Source organism: Rhipicephalus sanguineus, chromosome 8 (assembly GCF_013339695.2).
Source record: "Rhipicephalus sanguineus isolate Rsan-2018 chromosome 8, BIME_Rsan_1.4, whole genome shotgun sequence".
NCBI lineage: Eukaryota > Metazoa > Arthropoda > Arachnida > Ixodida > Ixodidae > Rhipicephalus > Rhipicephalus sanguineus.
Window position 1 is genome coordinate 118,928,567 of NC_051183.1, and position 23,893 is coordinate 118,952,459.

General features: G+C 49.3%; 1 protein-coding gene across 1 annotated transcript; it reads right to left on the reverse strand.

Annotated features, from left to right (window-relative positions):
- Positions 1 to 1,003: 1,003 nt before the first annotated feature.
- On the reverse strand, positions 1,004 to 22,435 carry LOC119402330 (metalloprotease mig-17-like). The gene is made up of 5 exons (XM_049418339.1): positions 22,391 to 22,435; positions 5,614 to 5,722; positions 5,411 to 5,542; positions 2,262 to 2,407; positions 1,004 to 1,017 (listed from the first exon to the last, which is right to left on the reverse strand). Exons 1-5 carry the CDS (start codon positions 22,431 to 22,433, stop codon positions 1,004 to 1,006), a joined length of 444 nt encoding a protein of 147 aa, XP_049274296.1. The 5' UTR covers positions 22,434 to 22,435.
- Positions 22,436 to 23,893: the final 1,458 nt, after the last annotated feature.

Here is a 23,893-nt window from a genome sequence, read left to right on the forward strand (position 1 = left end):
GAGTAGCGTCTTTCTAACGGCGAGCTATTTATATACACCATTTACTTGAGTGTGCTTTCTTACTCACCAGCGAGATGGCGCGATGTGTGCGCTGGGCGTGCTTTAAAGGTCGTAGCCCCGCGCCTGCGAACGCCGAGGCTCTTCGCCCTACAGGGCGTGGTCGCCTTCGTGCGCTCATCTCAAGGAAAGAAGGGGGCGGGCGGGGGGGTGGTGGATCGGGGGTTGTATGTCTTGGGCTTTCCCTGCGATGTCCGCGCTGAAGTCACAGAGCGTACGAAGGTCACTTCGCTCGCTCCAGCGGCCGCGTTTACGAAAGGAGCGCGCTGTTCAAACAGAAATAACTAACAACTGCGACATTTAGTTCGCGCTCGTCCTGTGTGTACCTGTTCGTTCGTTTCGTGCGTCCTGCTTTATGTTTCAGTAGTGCGCTTCAAGTACCGGGCTGTGACGCACGATCGTTCGCGCTTGTTCTGTGTGCGTTCTTTTCGTGCGTCCTTTGGGCTCGAGCGACGCGCTGGCAATTTCGAGCTGCTTTCAGTTCTTCGCGTTACATTCCAGTTTGTTGCTATCGCATTCATTGCTTCGCCGTTGCAGCGAAACTGTGACTTTTTTGACACAATTATTGTTGTGAATTCTTGCTGCACGTATAGTGCAATAATACATAGCTGGTACGTTAACACGATCATGCCCTGCGTTTCGGGAACTGTTTTTTTTTACGTTTACACTGTGTACGTTTACACTGTGAAAATAAAGTTCATGCGTAGTTGTGGGATGTTGATAACATCACCACGTGATAATGGGGGGCATGAATGACTCATTCTTCACGCAAGAAAACAGGACTGAGTGTTTTTTTACGATATGATTGTCGAAGTAAAGAGTAGTAACGCTAAAGCATAGTTCGAGGAGAACAATACTCACCTTGCCATGCTCGCACGCCATGCCGTCCAGCTTATGGTATTTATAACAAGTGACATAACCGGGGCCACGGAAGCAGCAGCTTATATCACAACCACCACTCTGCAACAGAATAAATCAACATTACACATAAGTGCCTGCCATGAAATTTTTGTTTGGACTGATTTCTTTGTTCAGCACATGCGAGGAGAGTCACTACTTGAAATAAAAAATATGAAATTGTGAGCATTGGTAAAAATTTACGCGCTTTATTCTGGCTAGTAATACAAAAGGTTAGTGTTACAAAATTCATCAATAATGACTGTTTCCTGACATTTGTCTAGGACAACGTTGGACTCGCATGCTACAACAACCCCATTGAATGAATAATATATAGTATACTGTAGAGCGGTACAGATCGTGTTTGGATTTGGTATTGGCAAACAATGAATGAGAAATAGTCGCAGAACCCAGCGACCACAAAGATATTGTCATTACCATTATTCTAAAGCAATGAAGCGTCGTAAAGACCCCACCCGCCCCCCTCGTTTTCGAGAAGTTGGGGGGTGCAAAAGCTTCACTTAAAATCCACGTTTGCAGGGCTGGGATGGCGAGTTAATTTTTTGCAATGCGCTATTGAATGTGGCTGCACGTTTTGGGCGCAGAAGGAAATAGACGCCTCGTGCTGTCTTTTCCTTTTTTCCTTGCGCATTCTATAGTTTCCTGCTTTCGCTATGTAACAATGCCAAACATTCCCCCATACACGATCTTGACATTCGTTTTGTGCATTGCCTACACTCAGTTTATTTACATGATTAATGGAGCACAATGAGGTTGACTTTTTATGGCAATAAATAAGTGCATGGTGATTTTGCTCGGCGCAGACATACCTCCTTGCTCAGCATAAATGCAACGCATTTCTCTTCTATTTGCAGCTAAATTGACCTAATGACTTGTGATGCATCTTCATATGAGATCAGTGCACACCTGCGAGCAAACGTTCTGCTGCTTTTTTTTACCCGCCGTACTAGCATAGCAGGCTGAAGTGTTGAGCTGCGAAGCATGAGGTCGCAGGTTCGATTCGATAACATCCGTGTACCTAGATTTCGGTTTAGGTTAAGGAACTTCAGTCCGTGGTCCCCCACCAAGGCCTGCATCATAATCATATGTTCGCTTCGGAAAGTAAACACCGAAAATTATAAGATCAATATTACCGATTTTTCAGCTCACGGATGTTACCGAACTTCCGTTTTTCGCAAATCAATATAGATGAACAATTTGTAAATTATGAATACACAAAAGAGTACCGCTAAACATTGCCGAGAGTATTTCTTGAGAAAGCTTCCTATTTAGATATCTCACCTTACCCACAAAGATTGTTTTCCCTTTCGCTTTTTCCTTCACTTTTTGCGTACAATAATACGACTCGCGAACAGTCTGCCCTGGGAATTTCTTCTGGTTCTTCATGTAGTTCTGCTGGTTCAGAACTTTGATGCATTCCTCCGTCTGCTTCCTGAAAAAAATTGTCGTGGCGTTGTATATCTGCAATAATATAAATGCATATAAGGATTTTACGACATCTATGTGATCCTCTCAATGCGCGCTTACAGGTACAGCATTCTAACAGCCGAAGACCTCCAACACAAAGGCTGTCTAAGTAGTGCAGGAGGTTACAACCGATTAGGTGAACTTGGATAGGTAGGAATGTTTGGCACATACCCTGTCTTAGCTGCACTGAGCTAGTGGTCCACCAAGCCCTCATTGCGCGGGCAAAGCAGCGGTATCATCCAATGACGTCCCGGACTGAGGATGTCCCTAGTCTGTAAGGCCCTTTCAGGGGCTGATACGCACTCTATCGTAGTAAAAGCTTGCACCCCCAGCACCACCTGGCCTTAAATTAAATATGGGATGTGACCTGATAGTAGACACACTGTTAGGCTACACGGACTCTTATTTGCAGCAGATTAATCTTCACAGGAGGGTTCGCAACGCTTTTAACAATTGTCGTATCCCACATGAAGTGGTTTTTCATTCTTTAAGCGTGCTAGCTTTCTTTATTGAGCCATGTATAGTGCAGGGAGCTAAAGGTTCGCATTTTTTCTTGGGCAAAAACGCAATTTACAAGACCAGATATTAAACCCTTTTGTAAGGCATGTATTACAGCTTAAATAATCTGGCTATCCCACTGAGTAGGCATATATACGAATACATTCATAGCATTTGCGTTACATGAGGCAGTGACAGCGTGCTCAGCTTCGTTTGCACGCCCAACTAGTTTCTTCTTGTGTGCAAAGTTGCTAAAAAGTTTCCATATTGCATTGTGGTTATGTTGTTTATGTAAAGTTTTTTATTGTAATGAAGCTTAGCTGTTTGTTTATTTTCTTGCACTCCCTCAGAAATTCGTTATCATGACGCTGAATAATATTGTGAGTGTAAGTAAAGATCCTTGAGTGCTAGTTAGTCATCCACCGCGGCTGTGCTTTATTGAAATATGTTCCACAGTCCGGTAAATTAGAGTCTTTATAATACCATCTTGTAATTTCATTGAAATATATAATGTTTGCAGAAGTTTCCTTATTTTTGTTCCCTTTTGTCACAACACATTTCTTCTCTACAAGGTTACTGCAATTTTGTGAAGTATAATCCCTTGGTATCCTGTGAAAGGCTTTTGCTATCATTTTATTTGGTGTATTCCATATGAGCAATATGTATGTGTCATACCTGTTTTCATAAAACCTGATTGAAAACTTGGAGGACGCTTGAGATTTGCCTTGAAGAGTAGAACGCGATAACGTGATCGGGCTCCGTGCTCATTTCCCTCTGAACGGCTAGCCTCGATTCGTTCCGCGGTGGGTGCCTCAGCCGTGCCACAAGGAAACGATCGGCTGTGGACGTAACACTGGCCGTTTCAAACAATCCTAGAACGCCTACTGCAAGTAAAGTTGCGAAGTGCCCACTATGCCACAATTATCCTTTTTGCGAATCAGCGAAAGGCCACTGCGCTTCCTTAAGGAAACATGAGACCCTACCCAGCTGCCCACTTTGTTGCTTTTTTTGCTGCTGATGATTAAGTACGTCTGAGCGTTTTGTAATGGGCGGTCCTTTAAAACAACATCTCGTTGCGTAAATCACACATTTTGATACCTGGCACGATTGTACGCTTCTGCCAAGCGATATTACATGCGTTAACAAGGCGCCTCCCACTGCATTACATTCATATAGCGTTATAGTGTTTTTTCCCGATGCAGTTTCAAGCAATCACATGTCTCTGTGGTAGAACGCCCGATTGCCAGGCAGACGGCCTGGGTCCGTTTCTCAATCGAAGCGAAGATATTTGTTATTGTATATGATTTGAATCTTTCTCGACTTCTCGCTCACGGACAAGATGATGATTTTTTGCTCACAACCAAGGACGCCGACGCCGACACCAACGCAGACACCGAAATTTCTGCGAAACGAGCTCTTTGACGCCATAGCGCTAAAGTATCGTCTTGCTTTGCATTACAATAATGCCAGTTAAGCCGTCCCTATGCGCAGCAGCATAAGAAAGGCTTGGCGTTTCAAATACACGAAACACTCTAGTAAGGGTGATTGTTCAGATATTGTTTTACTGTAATACATCATCAGCCTGTCTACGCCCACTGCAGGGCAAAGGCCTCTCCCAATTTCCGCCAATCAACCCAGTCCTGTGCTTTCTGCTGCCACGTTATACCTACAAACCTCTTAATCTCATCTACCCACCTAATTTTCTGTCTCCCCCTCACGCGTTTGCCACCTCTTGGAATCCAGTCAGGTACCCTTAATGACCACCGGTTATCCTGCCGACGTGCTGCGTGCCCAGCCCATATCCATTTCTTCTTCCTGATTTCAACTATGACATCCTTAACCCCCGTTTGTTCCCTGACCCACTCTGCTCTCTTCCTGTCTCTTAAGGTTACACCTAGCATTTTCCTTTCCATCGCTCGCTGCGTCGTCCTCAATTTAAGTTGAACCCTCTTTTTAAGTCTCCAGGTTTCTGCCCCGTAGGTAAGTACCGGTAAGATGCAGCTGTTATATACCTTCCTCTTGAGAGAGAGCGGTTGACTACCATTCATGATTTCATAATGCTTGCCGAATGAGCCCCATCCCATCCTTATTCTTCTAGTTATTTCACTCTCATGGTTCGGCTCCGCGGTTACTACCTGTCCTAAATAGACGTACTCCTTTACAACTTCCAGTGTCTTGCCACCTATCGCAAAGCACTGTTCTCTGCCACCATTGTTCCACATGACTTTAGATTTATGCATAATAATTTTCAGACCTACTCTTCTACTTTCAGTATCCAGTTCAGTAATCATGAGCTGTAATTCGTGTCTTGCGTTACTCATCAATGCCATGTCATCAGCTGATGACTGTAATAGCTGTTCATTTATTCTTTTCGTAATAGGTTAAAACCACTATCTCCATTGCGTATCGTGAACGCTTGCCTAGCTTTCGGAAGTCCACCTGTATAAAAAATTGACACGGTTGTGCTTACCGCACGTATTCCCTAATCTTCCTCTGACTGCATCTAGAGAGCCGGTACTTCCTCAATCCTCCGTCCACGTAACTCATGAGATATCCGTCGGACCATGGACATTCTGGGGTTTCATCATGAAGAGACCCCAACCTGCATAAAGCGAGGCATGACATTCCCAATTTGTAAATCAGATCAACATTTTTGCTTAGAAATGTACATACGAGTGGGCCATTTCATGGGCCAGCGTATTTACGCCATCGTAGGTATGAGCTTTATCTTCCCCCTCACCAATTCCAGTACTCGAGCAGGCTGCTCCGATATTTGCATATCCTGAAATTCAATCGAGAATGTCGCTGTCTTACAAAACTACGAACAACATAGAGTTGGGCTAGTTGGCACGGGATCACGATAAAGGACGGTAGGCGTGTAGACACCGACACTGACTATCAGTTGATAGTTGGCGTTTGTCTTGTCCTGATATGTTGTGTCGGTGTCTCCACGCCTACCATCTTTTATTACAAAGACACCCCGCTGCTGACCACGAAAAGTGCGCAGATTACAACAGCTTTGAAGGCGAAATTTTGTCTTCTAGATCATTCGCTAAAAGGACGAGGTTCCAGATTTTGCTGGAGCCGTTATTAAATATCTGTACATCCGAGCCGTTCGAGCCGAGAAGCCGACGGACCAATAGGGTACTGAATGGAGTGACGTCCCAAAACCACACACAGAGAGAAATAAAAAGAGGAGACGTCAGCACATCAAACATGTACACAAACAAGCACCAATTTAAATCCTAATGAAAATGTCCCGACGGCGAGACTTCAACTCTGGCCTGCAGTGACGCTGCCCCAGGCTCTAAAAACTAGGCTACAGGCATTTCTTTACAAATTTTATTGCAAATAGGACTTGCACATACATGCCAGACCTTGTCGGCTATGTTGCTGATAAGAGTCTCCTTGTGAGGGGACCCATCATTAAAGCGGCCCTGCAAAACTTTTTCAGCACGGTCAGAAAACGCTCCTGATCGATAGTCAAGGCTCCTGAGAACACGCGAGCTTAACTGGAACTACTAATTAATACTCAAAGTGAGCTAGAAATCGTCCTCTCGTCTTTCTACAAATGATGTAACCAAATGACCGCACCATATACACAAGTTCACGGCTATTCGCTGATTTGAGCATCGTGAGCTGCACAGTTACCGCCACTGCAGCGCGACGCCACACTACCTTGCGTGCTTGCTTGCTATCACAGTGAAAGTAAGCCGTGCGTTAGAAGAAAAAAAAGTGCTGAAGGCCATGACGCGCGCCTCACTTCTCTTCTTTCCCCCAGGCCATCCGTCTCTGCTTAGCTTCCAGCGCGCACATATGGACAAGAGAAGACAGAAAGCAATTACACGGCGCGACAGATCTCTAACTCGGTTCGTGCTTGACGGATTCTAAAAGCATTTGTGGGTGAGGCAATAAACTCCTTTGATGAAGTCATTCGATGGCTACAATAAAAAAGTTGCAGGGCCCCTTTAGGTTGTTGCAAACAATGACAGAGCTTTTAGTATCCTTGTCAGTTCACATAAACCAATGTAGAGTGTAATAATCAAACTGAGTGTCTTCCTTTCCAGAAAACTGCAGGCAAGTGTGAGTACGCCAGAATTGGATCATTAGACTTAATTATAAAAGTCAGTTGTGTGCTCTTGACTCTGTCCTTTCTTGACTGCAAGCTTCAGTAAAATGAGATAGGCATTGGGAGTCTCTTGCTGAATGTGAAAGCTCTAACAGATCACCATGAACAGAACTATGCTTGGTGAAAGGATGGAAGAAGCATACCAAGTGCCAATAGTATTCTACCGTTTATTGTTTTTTGTAGTGCTTGTCCACCGCACAGTTAGTTGGTACCCTTTAATCATTCATTCCCATAGGAAGCATCATAACACATTCAATAAGATGAGAAATAACTGAAATTTGTAACATAGTAGAAAATTTGCATACACCACACGAAGACACGACGAAAAAAGTTCATAAGGGCTGCGCTGGTTGTTGTGAACGTTTTTTGTTGTGTCTTCATGTGTTGAGCGCAAATTTCCCTGTATGCAGCCAAACCAACCAGCCCGGCTTTCCGACCTATTGCAGATTTGTAACTCTGGTGGAGTGACATTTGCTTCATTTTCTGGTCCAGAACAAAAAAAAAGATAGACTCGGGGCGAAGCAAATGGCTACAGAAAAAATGTTTGAGGAGATGTCTGAGGAAACGACATTTCAGCTCCGTACGGACTCAAAGAAAAGAATCGCAAGTTGCGATCCATCGTTACAAAGCTGCAAGAAGACCAGCTGAACAACCTGTCAGTAGCACGTAGGTTGCAGTTTTGTAAACTACCTAAATTATAAAAAAGAACTTAGTAGTCTGAGCTAAACCTTGGAATAAGCAAACAAATTGGGGTATGTTATCGCATGCGCCGTCCATGCAACGGTGATGGGTGGGCTCGTTCCAACTCTGCTTCAGCCGCGTTCGTCGCCCCCACACGTGTGCCTTCACGCGCGGGTAGAACCTACAATACCCGGGGGAATGTTATCGATTTAGACTTTATATGGAGCGTGACGGCAACGACGACAGGGGTGGCGACGGCAAAGACCCGTCGAGAGTGTCTATACCATTGATATGGCAATAAAAGGGTGACGGTACGTGCATGCTCATGAAGTAGAAGCTCACAATTTTTTTTTGCAATTTCATTCCATCATATGGCGCTAACACACAGAAATGTCGCCCGTGCGCAAGTTCGTTATAAATTTGGGCGGCTGTACGCTTCTTGCGCTCCAGGATGAGTACGATGCGCTCGTGCATTTTCACCCAAAGAGAGAAGGAATCACACCGCTACATAATGACCACTACATAAGCCCGCGACAGACAATGCCGACGCAGGCAGTGTCTGCTAGCGAGTATATTGCTCGAAAAAATCGACTGCTCGTGCTGCACCACCGTTCACTTGCCACCTCGTTTATACAAGCACTGGATTTTGACCTGCAATGTAGTGCATGTAGTAGATTTCTCTTGTGTGTAGTTGAACAATAAAGATTCGCTGCGTGCACGTTGACTAAAAGCGGACTGCGGGTCACTGTGTCTAATTTTTCGTCTGTCTCTTATTGCCATTCGCAGTGATTTTGCAGTGGAAAACAGTGGCGCACACTGCCTGCTTCGCCCCTCCAAAGGTTTCACGTTAGTGGAGATGAATTTTCGTTCACCCTTTCCGCCAAGCCTCGTCCACGCCCATCTTGGCGCGATGCAGCCCTTTCTCTCCTACCGTGTCCCACTCTCCTCACGCCGCAAGACCCCGTGACAAGCGTTACGCCATAGAACAGGCAAGCCTCGAATAAGAAGAGCTTCGCTGTTGAAAAAAGAGGTCCAAGTAATCCATCGTTTCTGCGTTATTTTACTGTAAAAAAGTCACACGCTTCCTTATGCACTTGCCTAAGAAAAGTGGAAGTCGAAAGCCATCTTGTTTTTCTGCTCAGTCGATTGTATTGGTCTCGCCCTGAAGCTTTCCGCAGCGAACTGGTATAGGATTAAAAGAATGGGAAGCATTTCGCACTTAACCGGGTTTTGCAGTGCATTGGTGATATGCCCACTTTTGACCAAGCGAGGATGTTATGTGATGACGTCATCACGTGACATCACCCGATGTAAACTATGGCGACTTATGACGTCGTGATGAGGTAAATGGTGATGTATTTGCCTCGCCCGTGTTGATGCTGTAGAGAAAAGGACAAGCCGCCGTCCCCATGGTGTAGCGCCCCGTCGACCTCGTCTTCATTCGAACATACTGATTCTATCCTAATGGTGATGTCGCCGCTCCTCGTCTTCTACACAATTTGCAGCATTCTCCGCGCCCTCAAGTGATGCCTTACGATGAACACTAACACACACGGATTATAAGTAGACCATATTTGTTCATCGGTATTTGTATCCAGTCCAACTCACTCCAGGCAGGATCATCCGGGTTTTCTTCTGCACCTGGTCTTCCAGCGGTGCTTCCAACGCTTGTTGTATAGCCGTGCTTTTGAACGCGTCGCCTTTGGTGAACTTGTGCTCTCGATTAGTGGTTTTCGTTGGCATGAACATCCATATGTAGACACATCCAAGAGGGTCTGGTGTAGCTATTTCAGAGAAATTTTCTTGATTTTTTCGTCTTGCCTACGTTCGCCTCGGAAGCATGAGCCTTCTTTCTCCGCCTTGGTCTGGATTGTCTCATTCGTGGCCTTGACGCCTTCTCGGTATTTTGCGTCTTAGCCGAAATAAGCTCCATCATCGGCCTTGCCCTCGACCTTGCCGTCTGCAGCTTTCTCGAACAGCCGTAGCTATGAGCAGTACAAGGGACTTGCTTTTTTGTTGTCATGGTCTTCTTTCTATTTCTTTTCGCTGTATGAACCGGCCTTGATTTGTTTCCGCTAGGCATTTGTACGCACGGGGGTGAGGACGTAACATCTGACTATGTCGTCTTTGGACAGCATGCATCCTTAATATCTCGTCGTCGATCTTTTGGAATTACAAAGGCTTCCCGCTTTTCGATTATAGAAATCTCTTCCACAACAAACACCTGTGTTGTTGCAGCTGCCTTGTCATTAGTTTCTTCAGTGTTGCACGTTGACAAGAGTTCCGAGCGCATGCAAGGAATCTTTAGAAGCTGAGGTTGTCCTTCTGTGTGGTTTTCTCGAATGGTCTTTTCTGTAGTAGAAGCGCTCATTTGTCGGCGTTCAGTACGTTCAGCTATTGGTTGGGAGGCCGACTCGTCTGGCTTCTGTGCGACAAGATTGCTCTTCAATACGCATTGGCTAGATGGTGGTGCGTAGACGGACAAAGTATCTTGCCCTGTACTTCTGCTTTAATTTGTTGCCTTACTGATTCAAAGTGTACCTGCCAAGTTTTTAATGTGTCCGCGATTTAAATTCTGCTCTAACCTTTGCTCGAAGAACCTGGCGCGCATAAATGTCAGCCTCCTCCATCTCCACTTGCAAATGATCAATGTCAACTGTCTAATACCTCGTTATCAATTCCTCTGAGAAGCTCGTACTAGTCAGTCAACATTCACTGAATATTCCTCAACTCACTTACTGATGGGCGCACCACGTGTAAAAGGCTTTCGATGTTTGTGATGGCTTGCGTGACGGCCTTGCCTACTTGACTCCGCCTTTCGAATAGGGCCTCCATGATCCGATGCATTGTCGGAACCATAACGAATTACTGGCCGGCAGAGTTGCGAGGCGAAGTCAGAGTCCGCGTGGCATCCATCACAAAAGTTTTGCACGACGAAGATCCGTCAGGTGTCCGGCTTACATTGTTCACGATCTGGGTCTCGGGGATGGTTCGGCCTCGTATGTCAACTTCAGCCAACGGCGGCGTCGCGACAGTCCTCCAGGCTACCGATGCGGTCGAGAGATCGTAAAGGCTGCTCGGTGTCACCTATTAAGGTCCTTTCTCCTGGGTTTCACGGCACCAGATAACGGCAACCAGTAGTGTTCCGCCTTGTGAAGCTTCGCTGCTGTTAATGGTCCGGCAGTGCAACATTGCTTCGCCAGCGCATTTTCAACAAAGCAGTAGACCCAACCAGTGACTCTTAACAGTCTGTTCAGGGTGCTGTAGCTGCTAAAGGGTACTATAGTGTTTGAAATAAGCACTGCAGAAGGACACACTGACGCTTCTTCTGGCCTCTCTACGAAGACTTCAAATCGTTCTCCCAATTCAATGTACTCAGTAGGAACTGGGTCTTGGTGATTATGTAGCCAGGTCGGACCATGTCACCACAGTGTTGACGCAGAAAGATGAGGCGATGACACACCTCGTGTAACCAAGTCATCTGGGTTCTTTTCTGGCACGATGATGCCACTGGGTTGGTGATGTCAGGCTATGAATCTCGGAGCTTCGATGACGTATAAACAGCTCTCTTTTGGTCGGTGTACGCCGAATTCAATTCAGTGCAACGAGTGAGTGAGAAGGACGCAGATAGCGGGGACAAATAGTCGGACGCTGAGGACAAAACAAACAGGCGGAACGAGCCCAAGAATCGGAGGTCGCCAAACTTAACGACTACCACGTGGAGGAGTGGCCGCCACCCAGACGCGAATGGTCCGGGCGGCTACAACGGCAAAACACGACGCAGCAAAACGTCTACGACAACGGTGCCATGCAACGTCACCGCCACGTCTACTGTGACTACCATGGTCCCACTAGCTCGGGGGGACCAGTGCTGCACCAGGAGCATCGGTGTTCCGTCATGCTCTCGCCGATGACCGTGGTCATCAACCTGAGCGAGTGCGGTGCGCCTCCGTCTTCTGGCGGCGGCAGAGTTGGTACCCCTGCGCGAGTTAGCCGTCACGACATCCGGCAGCCCATGAGGTCCCACAAGGAGTTGTGGATGGACAGCGCTGACATGTGGTCGTGTGTGCCACGTGAGATCCGCCGTAGCCAGGGCTAGTAGCTCCATCTCCGTGGCACCTCCTCCTTCCCACTTTCGCCGGAGGGGAGGGGGTAGTATAGGTTAGCGGCGTTAGCGGGAAGGGGTTAGCGGCGTTGCTTGGGAAGCAGCGCCGCTAAGCGTTGCTTCCCAAGCAACGCTTAGCGGCGCTGCTGCTCTTGACAGGCAGCGCCATCTCTGGCAGAAAAAGAGAAACTGGGGTGTTAGCAGCGCGCGTTTTCCCTTCTCTCCACCGCGTTGCTGCTCGCTTCTGTACACGTACAGAGCTCTCGCGGTGCACTTTCGGCGCCTCGCAATGTACCGCTTGCAGTGCGGCTTCAAAAGGATTTTCAAGCTTGACTGGCACTTCCGAAAAGCGAACTTGATAAAATGAGTAAGGCTCGTCAATCACGTTAACGGTGAAGAGCAGACGATCGACGACAACCACGTCCGACTCAAAGCGAAATGCATTTCCCAAGTCGTGATTACACCGTGTAGGACGTATACCTCGAGGTAAGTCTCATTCTGTCAGGTTAAAGATGAATAATGGTCCACATGCACTCCGAAATGAAGCCGTACACGCTATCGATGTTCTGGGGCATGGACTACGAATCATATTAACACATACCATCCCACTGTGGCACATACACGTTTGAGTGTGAAGAAGAAGAGAACGTTTTTGCTGCTCTGGTTCTGGGGCAGACGTCGGCTCCTGGTTCTCTGTCTTGTTTCGCCCGCGACATTACTGGTGGAGGGTGCTGGGTACATGTACCTTGGCTCCCAAGTGTCAGCCGTCACTCCTAGCACCTTGGAGACAGCTACAGCTCCCAGAGCAAGAAGCAGCCGCCGCCTGCGAGGATTACCCCCCGAATTTGGTCCCTTGTCATCGAGACTTGAAAAGATGACGACTCCGACGACAAGCCAGGCGAGTCAAACTACCGATGCGCATTGTTCTCCTCTCGCGCATGTTTTTCATGCGCCACAAACACCAAGACCATTCCATGGAGACATTTCCGAAGATGTGGATGACTGGCTCGACCACTTTGATCGGGTTGCCAGCATCAACGAATGGGACGATGTTCGCAAGCTGCGGAGAGTTTACTTCGCATTGGAAGATTCTGCGAAAACGTGGTACGAGAACCACGAGGGCTCATTTGCGACATGGCAAGAGTTTAGTCGACAGCTCCGCGACGCGTATCGCAACGCCGAAAGGAAGGAGAGAGCTGAACAAGCCATCTCGTGTAGGAATCAGCGGCCGAACGAGCGAGTTTCAATGTTTGTCGAGGACATGCTTCGACTCTTCCGGCGCGCAGACCCTGCCATGTCAGAGGAAAAGAAGGTGCGGCACTTGATGCGCGGAGTGAAAGAACAGCTTTTCGCTGGACTCGTGCGCAATCCACCGACAACTGTGGCCGAGTTCATCAGTGAGGCAACCACGATGGAGCGTACTCTCCAGCAGCGGTCGTCACAGTACGAACGCAACGACATCACAGCCACTGCATGCTCCATCGGATCTGACAGCGAGAGGCAGGCCCTCGCAGACTTCATACGAAGTATCGTGCGGGACGAACTGCGACAACTCCATGCAGTAGGAGCCCAACCACCTGTGACTGCACTCGCGGACGTAATCAGACAGGAAATAAGGCAGGCGGTCGCACCTCTTGCGCCGCTCGCACCACCAATACCTGAGGCCCCCGTCCTGACATATGCGGCGGCACTGCGATCTTCTGCGCCACCAGCACCGGGTCTCACTATGCGGACAATGGACCAGGCTACGCACCCATTCCCGGACACCGCTTCGAGTCCGCCTCCCGGGTCAAGGTTTCCGAGCGCACCCACATATCCGCCGTCTGCCTCGAGACAAAATGCTAGCAAGGCAAGTGTCTGGCGCACGTCGGATAATCGTCCGCTCTGCTACCACTGCGGCGAAGCGGGTCACGTGTATCGCAACTGTCAGTACCGTCAAATAGGTCTCCGCGGCTTCCACCCTGATGCTCGATGCCCACGCTACGGTGAGCGCCCCCGCGAAATCGAGGCGTATCTCACGGGCCAGCGAATTCCGTCGACTGTTCAGCGCCGCCAATCGAGATCGCCATCGCCTCGCCGGTCAACATCACCTAGCTTGCCCTCGTCGTCTTACGCTCCTTTCAGGAGCCGGTCACCGAGTCCCCGCAGGGGAAACTAGGAACCGCGACTTCTGGGGGTGAAGTCGCTGACCGACGAACTTTGAAAGAACCTCCCTCGACGCAACGACCCGACGACGACCGTTCCGGTTTTTCACTATTTTCCGACAAGAAAAAGATCGTTTCTGCTGACATCGCCGTATTCGTGGACAACCATGCTGTCACCGCCCTCGTTGACACCGGTGCCGACTATTCTGTTATGAGCGCCGCACTGGCATCTGAAATGAGAAAAGTTATTACACCATGGCAAGGACCCCAGTTGCGCACGGCAGGTGGCCATCTGGTGATGCCGACTGGAATGTGCACGTCACGTATTCGAATCAGTGCGTCGACATTTACAGGGTCTTTCCTCGTGTTGCCTGTCTGCTCTCGGCCAGTCATCCTGGGAATGGACTTTCTTCGGGAATACGGCGCCGTCATTGACCTCCGTGAATTACTTGTATCATTCGAGGAACCTTTTCCTGCTGCCGCTGAGAGCACGGAACTACCGAAGACAGCGTTACGTGTTGCCGATGATTCTGTGACTCTGCCGCCTCGAAGCAGTCTCTTTGTGACTGTGGAATTGGGACAGGACGTGTCCAACGCTGTAATTGCGGAGGCAAATTTGTCTTTCCTTCTTTCACGACAAATCTGCATTGCCCGAGGAATCATTCAGCCTAGCAACAGACGAGCTCACCTGCTGGTCACGAACTTCAGCGACGAATATCGTCATCTTGCCAGACGCACCGCCATTGCATACTTTGAGGAAATTGCCGACGCCCAGGGTTCATCAACATTGGCTTCACTTTCGTCTGGCGACCATTCTACCGAGGACTTCACGAGCACTCTCGACGTAAGCCAAGGTCTACCCTTAGCACAACGAGAAAGCCTTTTGCGTATGCTCGGCTCATTTCAAGACTGCTTCGCTACAACGTCGAAGGTTAAACAGACACCGCTTGCTCAGCATCGTATTATCACCGAACCCACCGAACGACCCATTCGACAACATGCCTATCGGGTGTCGCAAAAGGAACAAGACGCTATACGTGACCAAGTTCAGCAGATGCTTAAAGACGACGTCATCCAGCCATCGACCAGTCCCTGGGCGTCACCAGTTGTGTTAGTAAAGAAGAAGGATGGTACGTTGCGCTTTTGCGTCGATTATCGGAAATTGAACAAGGTCACCAAAAAAAGACGTTTATCCTCTGCCCCGAATAGATGACTCCTTGGACCGTATACGCAATGCCAGATATTTTTCCTCCATGGATTTACGTAGTGGCTACTGGCAAATCGCAGTTGACGAGCGTGACCGCGAAAAGACGGCTTTTATTACTCCTGACGGCCTCTACGAGTTTAAGGTCCTGCCTTTCGGTCTATGCTCAGCGCCAGCTACTTTTCAAAGGATGATGGATTCGGTTCTCACAGGGCTCAAATGGAAGTCGTGTCTCGTTTACCTTGACGACGTGGTGGTCTTCGCCGATACGTTTGAACAACACGTCCAGCGCCTGCAGACGGTCCTTCAGGCAATTAGAACAGCTGGGCTTTCTCTCAAACCTGAGAAGTGCCATTTTGGATACGAAGAACTGAAATTCCTTGGCCACGTTGTGAGTCATGCCGGCATCCGCCCAGACCCCGAGAAAACCAGCGCCGTTGCCGCATTTCCCGTGCCCACAAATAAGCGCGACCTACGCCGATTTCTCGGGCTCTGTGCGTACTACAGGCGTTTCGTCAAAAATTTTTCGAAGATCGCTGAACCTCTCAATCACCTTACAAAAGACGGCGTCCCGTTTGTTTGGGGTCAGGATCAGCGCCATGCCTTCGACACCCTCCGAAACCATCTCCAGGCTCCACCTGTACTGGGTCATTTTGACGAAAACGCTGACACAGAGTTACACACAGATGCCAGCAACGTCGGTCTAGGCGCCGTATTAGTTCAGTGGCATAATGGCGTAGAGCGCGTGATTGCTTATGCGAGCAGAACCTTATCACCTGCTGAGAAAAACTATTCTGCTACAGAAAAAGAATGCCTAGCTGTTGTCTGGGCCATAACAAAGTTTCGACCATACTTGTACGGCCGCCCATTCAGGGTAGTTAGCGACCACCATTCTCTTTGTTGGCTCGCGAATCTCAAGGATCCCTCAGGTCGTCTCGCACGATGGAGCCTTCGGCTACAAGAATTCGACGTCACCATCGTACACAAGTCTGGGCGGAAACACACCGACGCTGACTGTCTTTCACGTGCGCCAATTGGAAATGCCAACACTGACCTTGAAGACGACGACACTTTTCTTTCCGCCGTGTCAGCAACCAGCTTGGCTCAGCAACAGCGTGAAGACTCGGAGCTCAGCCCGCTCATTGACTACCTGGAAGGGCGCACATCCCAACCTCCTCGAAGTTTCGCACGCTCGGTAGCCTCCTTTTGTTTCCGGGATGGCGTCCTTTATAAGAAGAACTTTGCCCATACGCAAGCTACATACCTGCTAGTTGCGCCAACCACGCTTCGTGACGACATTTTACGTGCTTGTCACGATGAACCATCGTCTGGACACCTTGGCTATACACGCACGTTGCAACGGATTCGCCGCTCCTACTACTGGCCACGTCTCGCGAAGACTGTGAAGCACTACGTTCGCACATGTCGCGACTGCCAACGACGTAAGACTCCACCTATACGACCAGCGGGACTGCTACAACCAATAGCCACACCGAAGGCGCCTTTTCATCAGATCGGCATGGACTTGCTGGGATCATTCCCCACGTCTTCGTCTGGAAATCGGTGGATTGTGGTCGCTACCGATTACTTAACACGGTACTGCGAAACTAAGGCACTTCCAAAAGCTACCGCAGCAGACGTCGCCCATTTTTTCGTTAACAGCGTCGTCCTCCGTCACGGAGCGCCAGCTGTCGTCATCACTGATCGTGGGACAGCTTTCACCGCAGAGATGCTGCAAGAAGTATTGAGGTTAAGTGGCACGGAACATCGCAAAACAACGGCCTATCACCCGCAAACAAACGGGCTGACTGAACGACTGAACAAGACGATTGCAGACATGCTGTCAATGTATGTAGCCATTGACCACAAGAACTGGGACGATATCCTTCCTTACGTCACTTTTGCGTATAATACTGCAGTTCAAGAAACTACCGGTTTCACCCCTTTTCGCTTAGTCTACGGTCGAGAGGTCACCACAATGCTCGACGCCATGCTCCTCCCCGACAACCTAGGAATGTTTTACACGGATGCTGCGATGTTCGCTCAACGCGCCGAGGAGGCCCGTCAACTCGCGCGACGCCGTATTCAGAGTCGCCAAACTACAGACGCACGCCGCTACAATCTTCGTCACCGAGAAGTTACTTTCAATCCTGGTGATGAAGTCTGGGTGTGGACCCCCATCAGACAGCGAGGCCGTTCAGAAAAGCTGCTGCGCCGCTACTTCGGACCTTACAAGGTTGTACGACGTCTCAGCGACGTTACTTATGAGGTTCTTCCAGAAGGCACCTTGAGACGTTCCCGTCGCCTTCCACAAACTGAAGTCATCCATGTTTCCAGGCTGAAACCGTACTTTTCCCGCTGTGACTCGACTGTGGAGTGCCATTGACTTCATTGACGCCTTAGTGTGTGTCCCCTTGTTTTCTCTTTTTCGTTTTGTTCTTTGCTGTTATTTGACTCATAGTTTGACAGCAGCAGACTACGTTCTTTTGTGTTACGACACATTTATTTCGCTTGTATAGTATCCTTCTTCACTTTTCTTTTGCCCTCATGTACAGCATCGAGACGATGCTTCTTTGGGAGAGTGGGTAATAACACATACCATCCCACTGTGGCACATACACGTTTGAGTGTGAAGAAGAAGAGAACGTTTTTGCTGCTCTGGTTCTGGGGCAGACGTCGGCTCCTGGTTCTCTGTCTTGTTTCGCCCGCGACAATATGATTGTTGTTTTGATATGGCATGCTTACAGTAGCAGCCGTGTACTTTCGTGAACAAACGTTTGCGGCGTGCGAAAAAAAGATTTTACGGCCATGGCACTGCTTCCTGAGAAGGTTGGAGTCAAGTCCTCCGTGCCGCTGGAAAATCACCCGCCGATTAAGATCGCGAGGCAGCTAGCTGAGCTTCAACCACTGTGAAGCAAGATGAACTGCTCGCCTCGTTTTTTCGGCTCTCGCGCCATGCTTGCAGTGTCTTTTTTATGATATTGACATGACAGGCGTATAAAACCTGTTGCGTGAACGCGGCTAGAATATCGCGCAGTCAGAAGGTAGTTACTTCAAGGTTGCAGTTGCAATTGCAAAGCATGTATTAAGTACCAGTTATATTTAGCGGCTTAAATATATATCACCCCAATAAAGTGACAAAAACAAAGCAAACCTGCAGAACGACGTCAAAGCTTGCTGAAAATGCGCACACGTCCGTTCCAGCGTGATAAAGCAGCCTTCCCGATGCGTGAAATGCAGGCGCTGAACTTCTGACAATGTGCGGAGTTCAGTTGAATTCAACCAACCGCGCAACGCTAACGGTATAACGCGAATGTGAACGTTCAACAACGACGGGTAGGTCTCACGAGCACGGGGAATCAACACACAAAGTTGCTTCACCTACAACCGTAACTGGACTTTAGCAATGCGAGAAGACAGCGAGTAATCATTACTGCAGTCGCTGCGTGCATGCGCCCCGTTACTTACCGATTCAGATAGTCGGAACGAACGAAAGCGATGAACTCACACAGCCAAAATAGAAGGCGAGACAGCGCTGTCAGCTATCCACGCTTGCCGCCTTTATTTCTCGTGCGACACGCCCGGGAACCGATACAGTTTAACACGTGAATCGTGTGCCTTGTCTGCACTGTTGTGGCTGGCCACTAAACCGCAATACTTCGGACCACGCTTGCGCTTCCGCGGGGTCGCTTCTGTCATCGTGGAAATGCGCAGCTTCGCACAGCTGCGCATCTCTCGGTTCAACGTACGCAGCTGACGGCCTCCCAGTTACCCGCACCGAGAGAAGAACGCGTGCGCACGTGCGCTACCGCTACCGTGAAAGGGGCTGAGTCGGCCGCGCAGAAGGTTCAGAGCTTTCCGACAGAGCTGCAGCGCGGCTGGCGCGGCGCTGTCGTCGCGCCGCAAACTTGAGCTTGGGTTCCCTATAGGAGCAGCGGCTGCGAGCGCGTCGACCGTAGAAGAGCACGTGAACAATGCCGCGTTCGCAGCTCGCGCTCAGCAGCCGCTGGCAGCGGGAGTCGCGGCCGGGGTTTGGACGAGTAATGACGTGTCCCTTTTTGTCTCGGCCTCGTCTCTAAGGGGTTCCGTGCCAGCCGCCACCAAGAACCCTACATCTGGCGCCCAACGGGAAGGACCCCGCCCCGAGATGTTCTGCCCAATGTTCGTGCGACGGATCCCTCCGGCTCCTGACTTCGGCTCCTGCTAGGCGATATCGCGTTCGAAGAGCCCTGGATGCTGAAGCGGGCTTTCCTGGATCTGGCCGCTTACGGGAAATATGACCTGCTCCTGCTACAACGGCCGGTCGAGACCCTCCCGCGCCTTTATCTCTCCGGGAATATGAACCTCGACGTGCAGATGCGTGTCATCATAGCCCTTGACCCCCTTGTTCATAATTCGGCGTCCCGCTGCCAGCGCAGGCCATGGAGGGCGTGGCGAGCTCGTGCGGCGGGCCGGTACCGCGGGACGACAAGCAACGCGGTGGTGACGCATCGTCCGCCAACGATGGTGCAGAGAACGTGAACGACGAGGAGTACACGGTGGTGGACGAGGAGATCGCTGAGGAAGAGGCCGAAGACCCCTAGAACGGCGACATAGAGTGCGAGGGAGAACACATCGAGGTCGGCGCCGAAGAGAACGCGCATGGCGCGTCCACTTCAGAGGGTGCATGTCATGACACGGCACCGAAGACGGACGAGGAGATTGACGCGGAAGGAGACCAGCAAGCTGACGACAAGGTGGGCGCTGGTTTCGTGCTGGTGGATGTGGATTTCCGGGATGACGACGATGGCATCAGGGATCTTGACCGTGCGGAGAAGGATCTTGGAGGGTACGAGGAAAAGGATGGAGGCGCGGAGGGATACAGGAAGAAAAAGGAAAAGAAGAAAAAGAAAGGCCACGGCGAACGGCGCGGTGATGTTGAGGCTGCGGAGAACGTAAGCGACGAGAAATACAAGGACGTGGACGAGGGTACCGTTCATGACGCCGATGGTGACTGCCAGGACGGCGAGGAAGAGATCGGCGAGTGTCAGCACTGTGAAGAGCAGGTTGGAGAGTCGCAGCCTGGCGACGCAAAGGTCGAGAAGTCCCGGTATGATAAAGCGGTGGCCGTGAAGGAAGAGAAGACGAGGAATAAGAGGGGGGAAACAGAAGCAAAACGAGCACAGGGACAAACGGCTAGTTGGGATGGACGCGTCGGGCGAGGAGGGGGAGCCGTCCGGGAACCGAAGGGTCGCCGGCGAGAACGAAGACGATAAGGAGGACGCCAACGCCCGCGAGGCCGACCGTGAAAGTGACGACACCGAGAAGGACAACGGCAAAAGGGACCACGACTGCGGCTGGAACTGAGACCGCCAGGGGCACCGATGGACTGAAGTGACTGCCGGCGTCGTCTGGAGGTTCGCGATACGGGAGCCCTCACTCCTATTGCGGCTGCGTACTGACTCGCCCTTCCCGACGACGGCCCTATGTTCGCAAGGCAAGACAGTCCATGGAGCCCAGCCACGTGAAAGCAGGCATCGTCTGGAGGCTCGCGAGACGGGAGCCCACACGTCTACTTTGGCTCCATACTGACTCGCCCTTCACGACGACAGCCTGACGTTTGCAAGGCTTGGACGTGTACATAGAGAGGAACATCTCGACAGCCCTGCACTCCGACCATTCAACGGTACTCTGCCCATCACAAATTTTCTCATCAATGAGAACTTCGAGGCGTGCGAGACCAGGGCGACGAATTTCTGTCTCGACACCCGTCCTGTAGGCCCAGCCTTCGAGGTAGCAGGAACATGAAGTGTAGGTGCAAACTACCATAACGAAGGCGGCTTAGATACTCAAGGTGATTAATAAGATGAATCCTGATCACGCAAGATTGGCCCTTGAAATCACTTGCTGTGCACCTACCTGCCTGATGAAACTTTGCCATAACGGTCTTCGCGAGGCAGAATTCGCGAGGCCAGAATGCCGAGTTCCTTTGGTAGTGTCTGCCCAGGAGGCTTTAAGAGCGACATGGGAAGTGAAAGCTGGACATCGCCAGCAGATGCATCGCAGCAAATGCTCTACAAAATGCAGCAACCTTAGTGACCACGTGAACCTCTAACTAGTGAACTCGATGCAAGCCAGTTGACGAAGTCTCTAAGTGCTGAGGGAAAATACTCGTCTTTTGATTCAGCGTGTTCATTTGGCGCCGGTGGGAATGTGTTGAAATAGAAGAAAATGACTGCCGCATCTGGGGCATACGTATCATCACCTTGGGATTAGGGTGTTGCATTAAAGAGAAGAAGACTGAGCAGCTATGGCGTCGGTCTCATTTCTTTACAGACGCCACTGACGCCGACGGTCACTTTTTGCATTTGATGAGGCATCTAAGGCTTTCGCCTTAAAAATTTTAATGTCGAAAGTGCGCTGTATTTCTGCAGCAGAACCACACTTGCTACAGCAATTCTGGATATGGGCAGATAGCACACTACACAAAAAAAAATCCGGACTAATTTGCAGCAATACTTCAACATGGACGATCACAAGTAGAAACGTCTACCCTCTTTACCAGGTAATTGGAAGACACTTGTAAACATCAGAGTGCAGCTCATCTACTCGAGATGTTTGTAGTGGAGGGGGAAAAGGCACATCTGTGGTGTTGAAGTACAGTGTCTTCTGTCTTAGATTTTTTGAAGTAATAAGCCAACTGTGTGCTTCACGTCCCCGTACAATGTTGAGGTGCGCGTCCTTGAAACTTCTTGGACGCCGTGAGCTTAGTCCCTAATAAAGCACTGCTGGACTGTATTGATGGCTTCTTCAGTAAGAATATGACGCTTTTTGAAATTTATCAACAAAAGTAAAACAAGTGTATTCTGCGGCATGAGCATAGGACGTACCAGACACAAAGAATATTATTCAGGATTTTTCGGGCTGTCTATCAGTTTTACCGCGCATGTCGAATTGCGAGCATAGCCTAATGAAATGTTCAAGCGACTCAGTGGGGAAACACGTCATTCAGTTTTGGAATAACTAAGAAGGTCTTCACGCAGAGTGGGTCTTCATGTGGTACAAAAGCATCGCTTCGCGAGTAAGTCCATGGACCACACAAACTTTGATGTGTAACTTTGGGAGTCAGCTAAAATTATTATTATTTATTGCGTTAATTATTTGCATTTTAAGTATTTTTACGTTTCTTTCCAGGACAGTCCACTTACCACTATTATCTTTGTCTTTGCTTCCATTGTCAAATTTGATCATGTCAAGCCTGCAATAAAATTTGAAATTTTATATAAGAATACAAGGAGTAGCATTCATAGCGAGGGTCGTTTTGGCAGACTTGATGCTTTCAGGTAGTAAGCGAGGGATCATTGGTCAGCTTCCAGCTTGTGAAAAGATCACGTGCTACGTGACGCGAACAGGCAGGAAAAAGTGTTCCGCACTCGTCATCATCACTGCTATTGGCGCTGACTAGCACTCCTAGGTTTATATGCACATATATATACCCCATAAAGTGGACGGGAGGATGGCCGCCACAGTAGCTCAGTGGTAGAGCACCGGACACGTTATTGGAAGGTCGCAGGTTTGGGCCCTGCGGGCAGCAAATTATCTTTTCGTCCACTTATCAATAATATTGTGTTTAACAAAGAAAAACGAGCCCTTCAGAGTCACCTCCTTTCCTTCATTCATAGCGAGGGCACGTTCTGGCAGACTTCATGCCTTCAGGTATTATGCGAGAGAGTATTGGTCAGCTTCCAGCTCGTAAAAAGATCACGTGCTACGTGACGCCAACAGACAGGAAAAATAGTGTTCCCCACTCGCCGCCGTGGCTGCGATGGGCGCTGACTAACACTCCTAGGTTTAAATGCACATACATATACCCCATAAAGTGGACGGGAGGATGACCGCCGCCGTAGCTCAGTGATAGAGCATAGGACGCGTTATTCGAAGTTCGCAGGTTCGGTCCCTGCCGGCGGCAAGTTATCTTTTCGTCCATTTTACGTTCCTTACATTTATATTAGGGTTGTGCGAATATTCGAAATTTCGAATATTTTTCGAATAGTGCTTGCTATTCGATACGATTAGCACTGGAATTCGAACTTCCCGAGAACGTCCGATTGAAGTCAACGTCCGATTGAAAGTGACCCCTTCATATTTTTATTATGCTTCACCTCAGTACAGCTCAGTATTGCGGCAAAGCTGTCTTACGAGCTCCGCTACGGTCGCACGTTGCCAAGAGAGAGTGAACGTCCGATTGGAAGTGGTGCCTAGATTTTTCTATATGCTTCTCCTCATCATACCCCGGTATTGCGGCAAAGCTGCCTTTCAAGCTCTGCTACGGTCGCAAGTGTACCAGCTCAAGAAAACGCTGGTTCCATCATGGAGATGAAAGATGTGGCAGAGGTGGGGGCTCAATTAATGCTGTTTTGGACCTGAAATTTGGGCAGGAAGTCCGACAAATTGGAAGCCGAAGCTTTTTAGCACCCAAAATTTCAGATGTTCTTGTGTATAGACGTCTACGAAGCAGATTTGGAACTCCGGACTTGAAGGGAGCACACCCTTGTCTGCCACATCAGTTGGGCTTCTACAGAAGTTGAAAGAGGAGGAGAGCGTGAGGAAATGGCATCTTTGCCTATCACGTGTAAAGTGTTGTCGGCAACACTTTGGTTGCACCAAATCATGTACATAAATACAATTCGGCCTCTACATTGCCTCATTCA

Excerpts from the sequence above, each read along its gene's own strand:
- LOC119402330 (XM_049418339.1), bottom strand. The coding sequence starts at position 22,433 with ATGATCAAATTTGACAATGGAAGCAAAGACAAAGATAATAGTG. Across the intron at positions 5,543-5,613 it reads GCCCATGAAATGGCCCACTC|GTTGGGGTCTCTTCATGATG; the intron begins GTATGTACATTT and ends CGCTTTATGCAG. Across the intron at positions 2,408-5,410 it reads AAGATTAGGGAATACGTGCG|GAAGCAGACGGAGGAATGCA; the intron begins GTAAGCACAACC and ends AATTTTTTTCAG.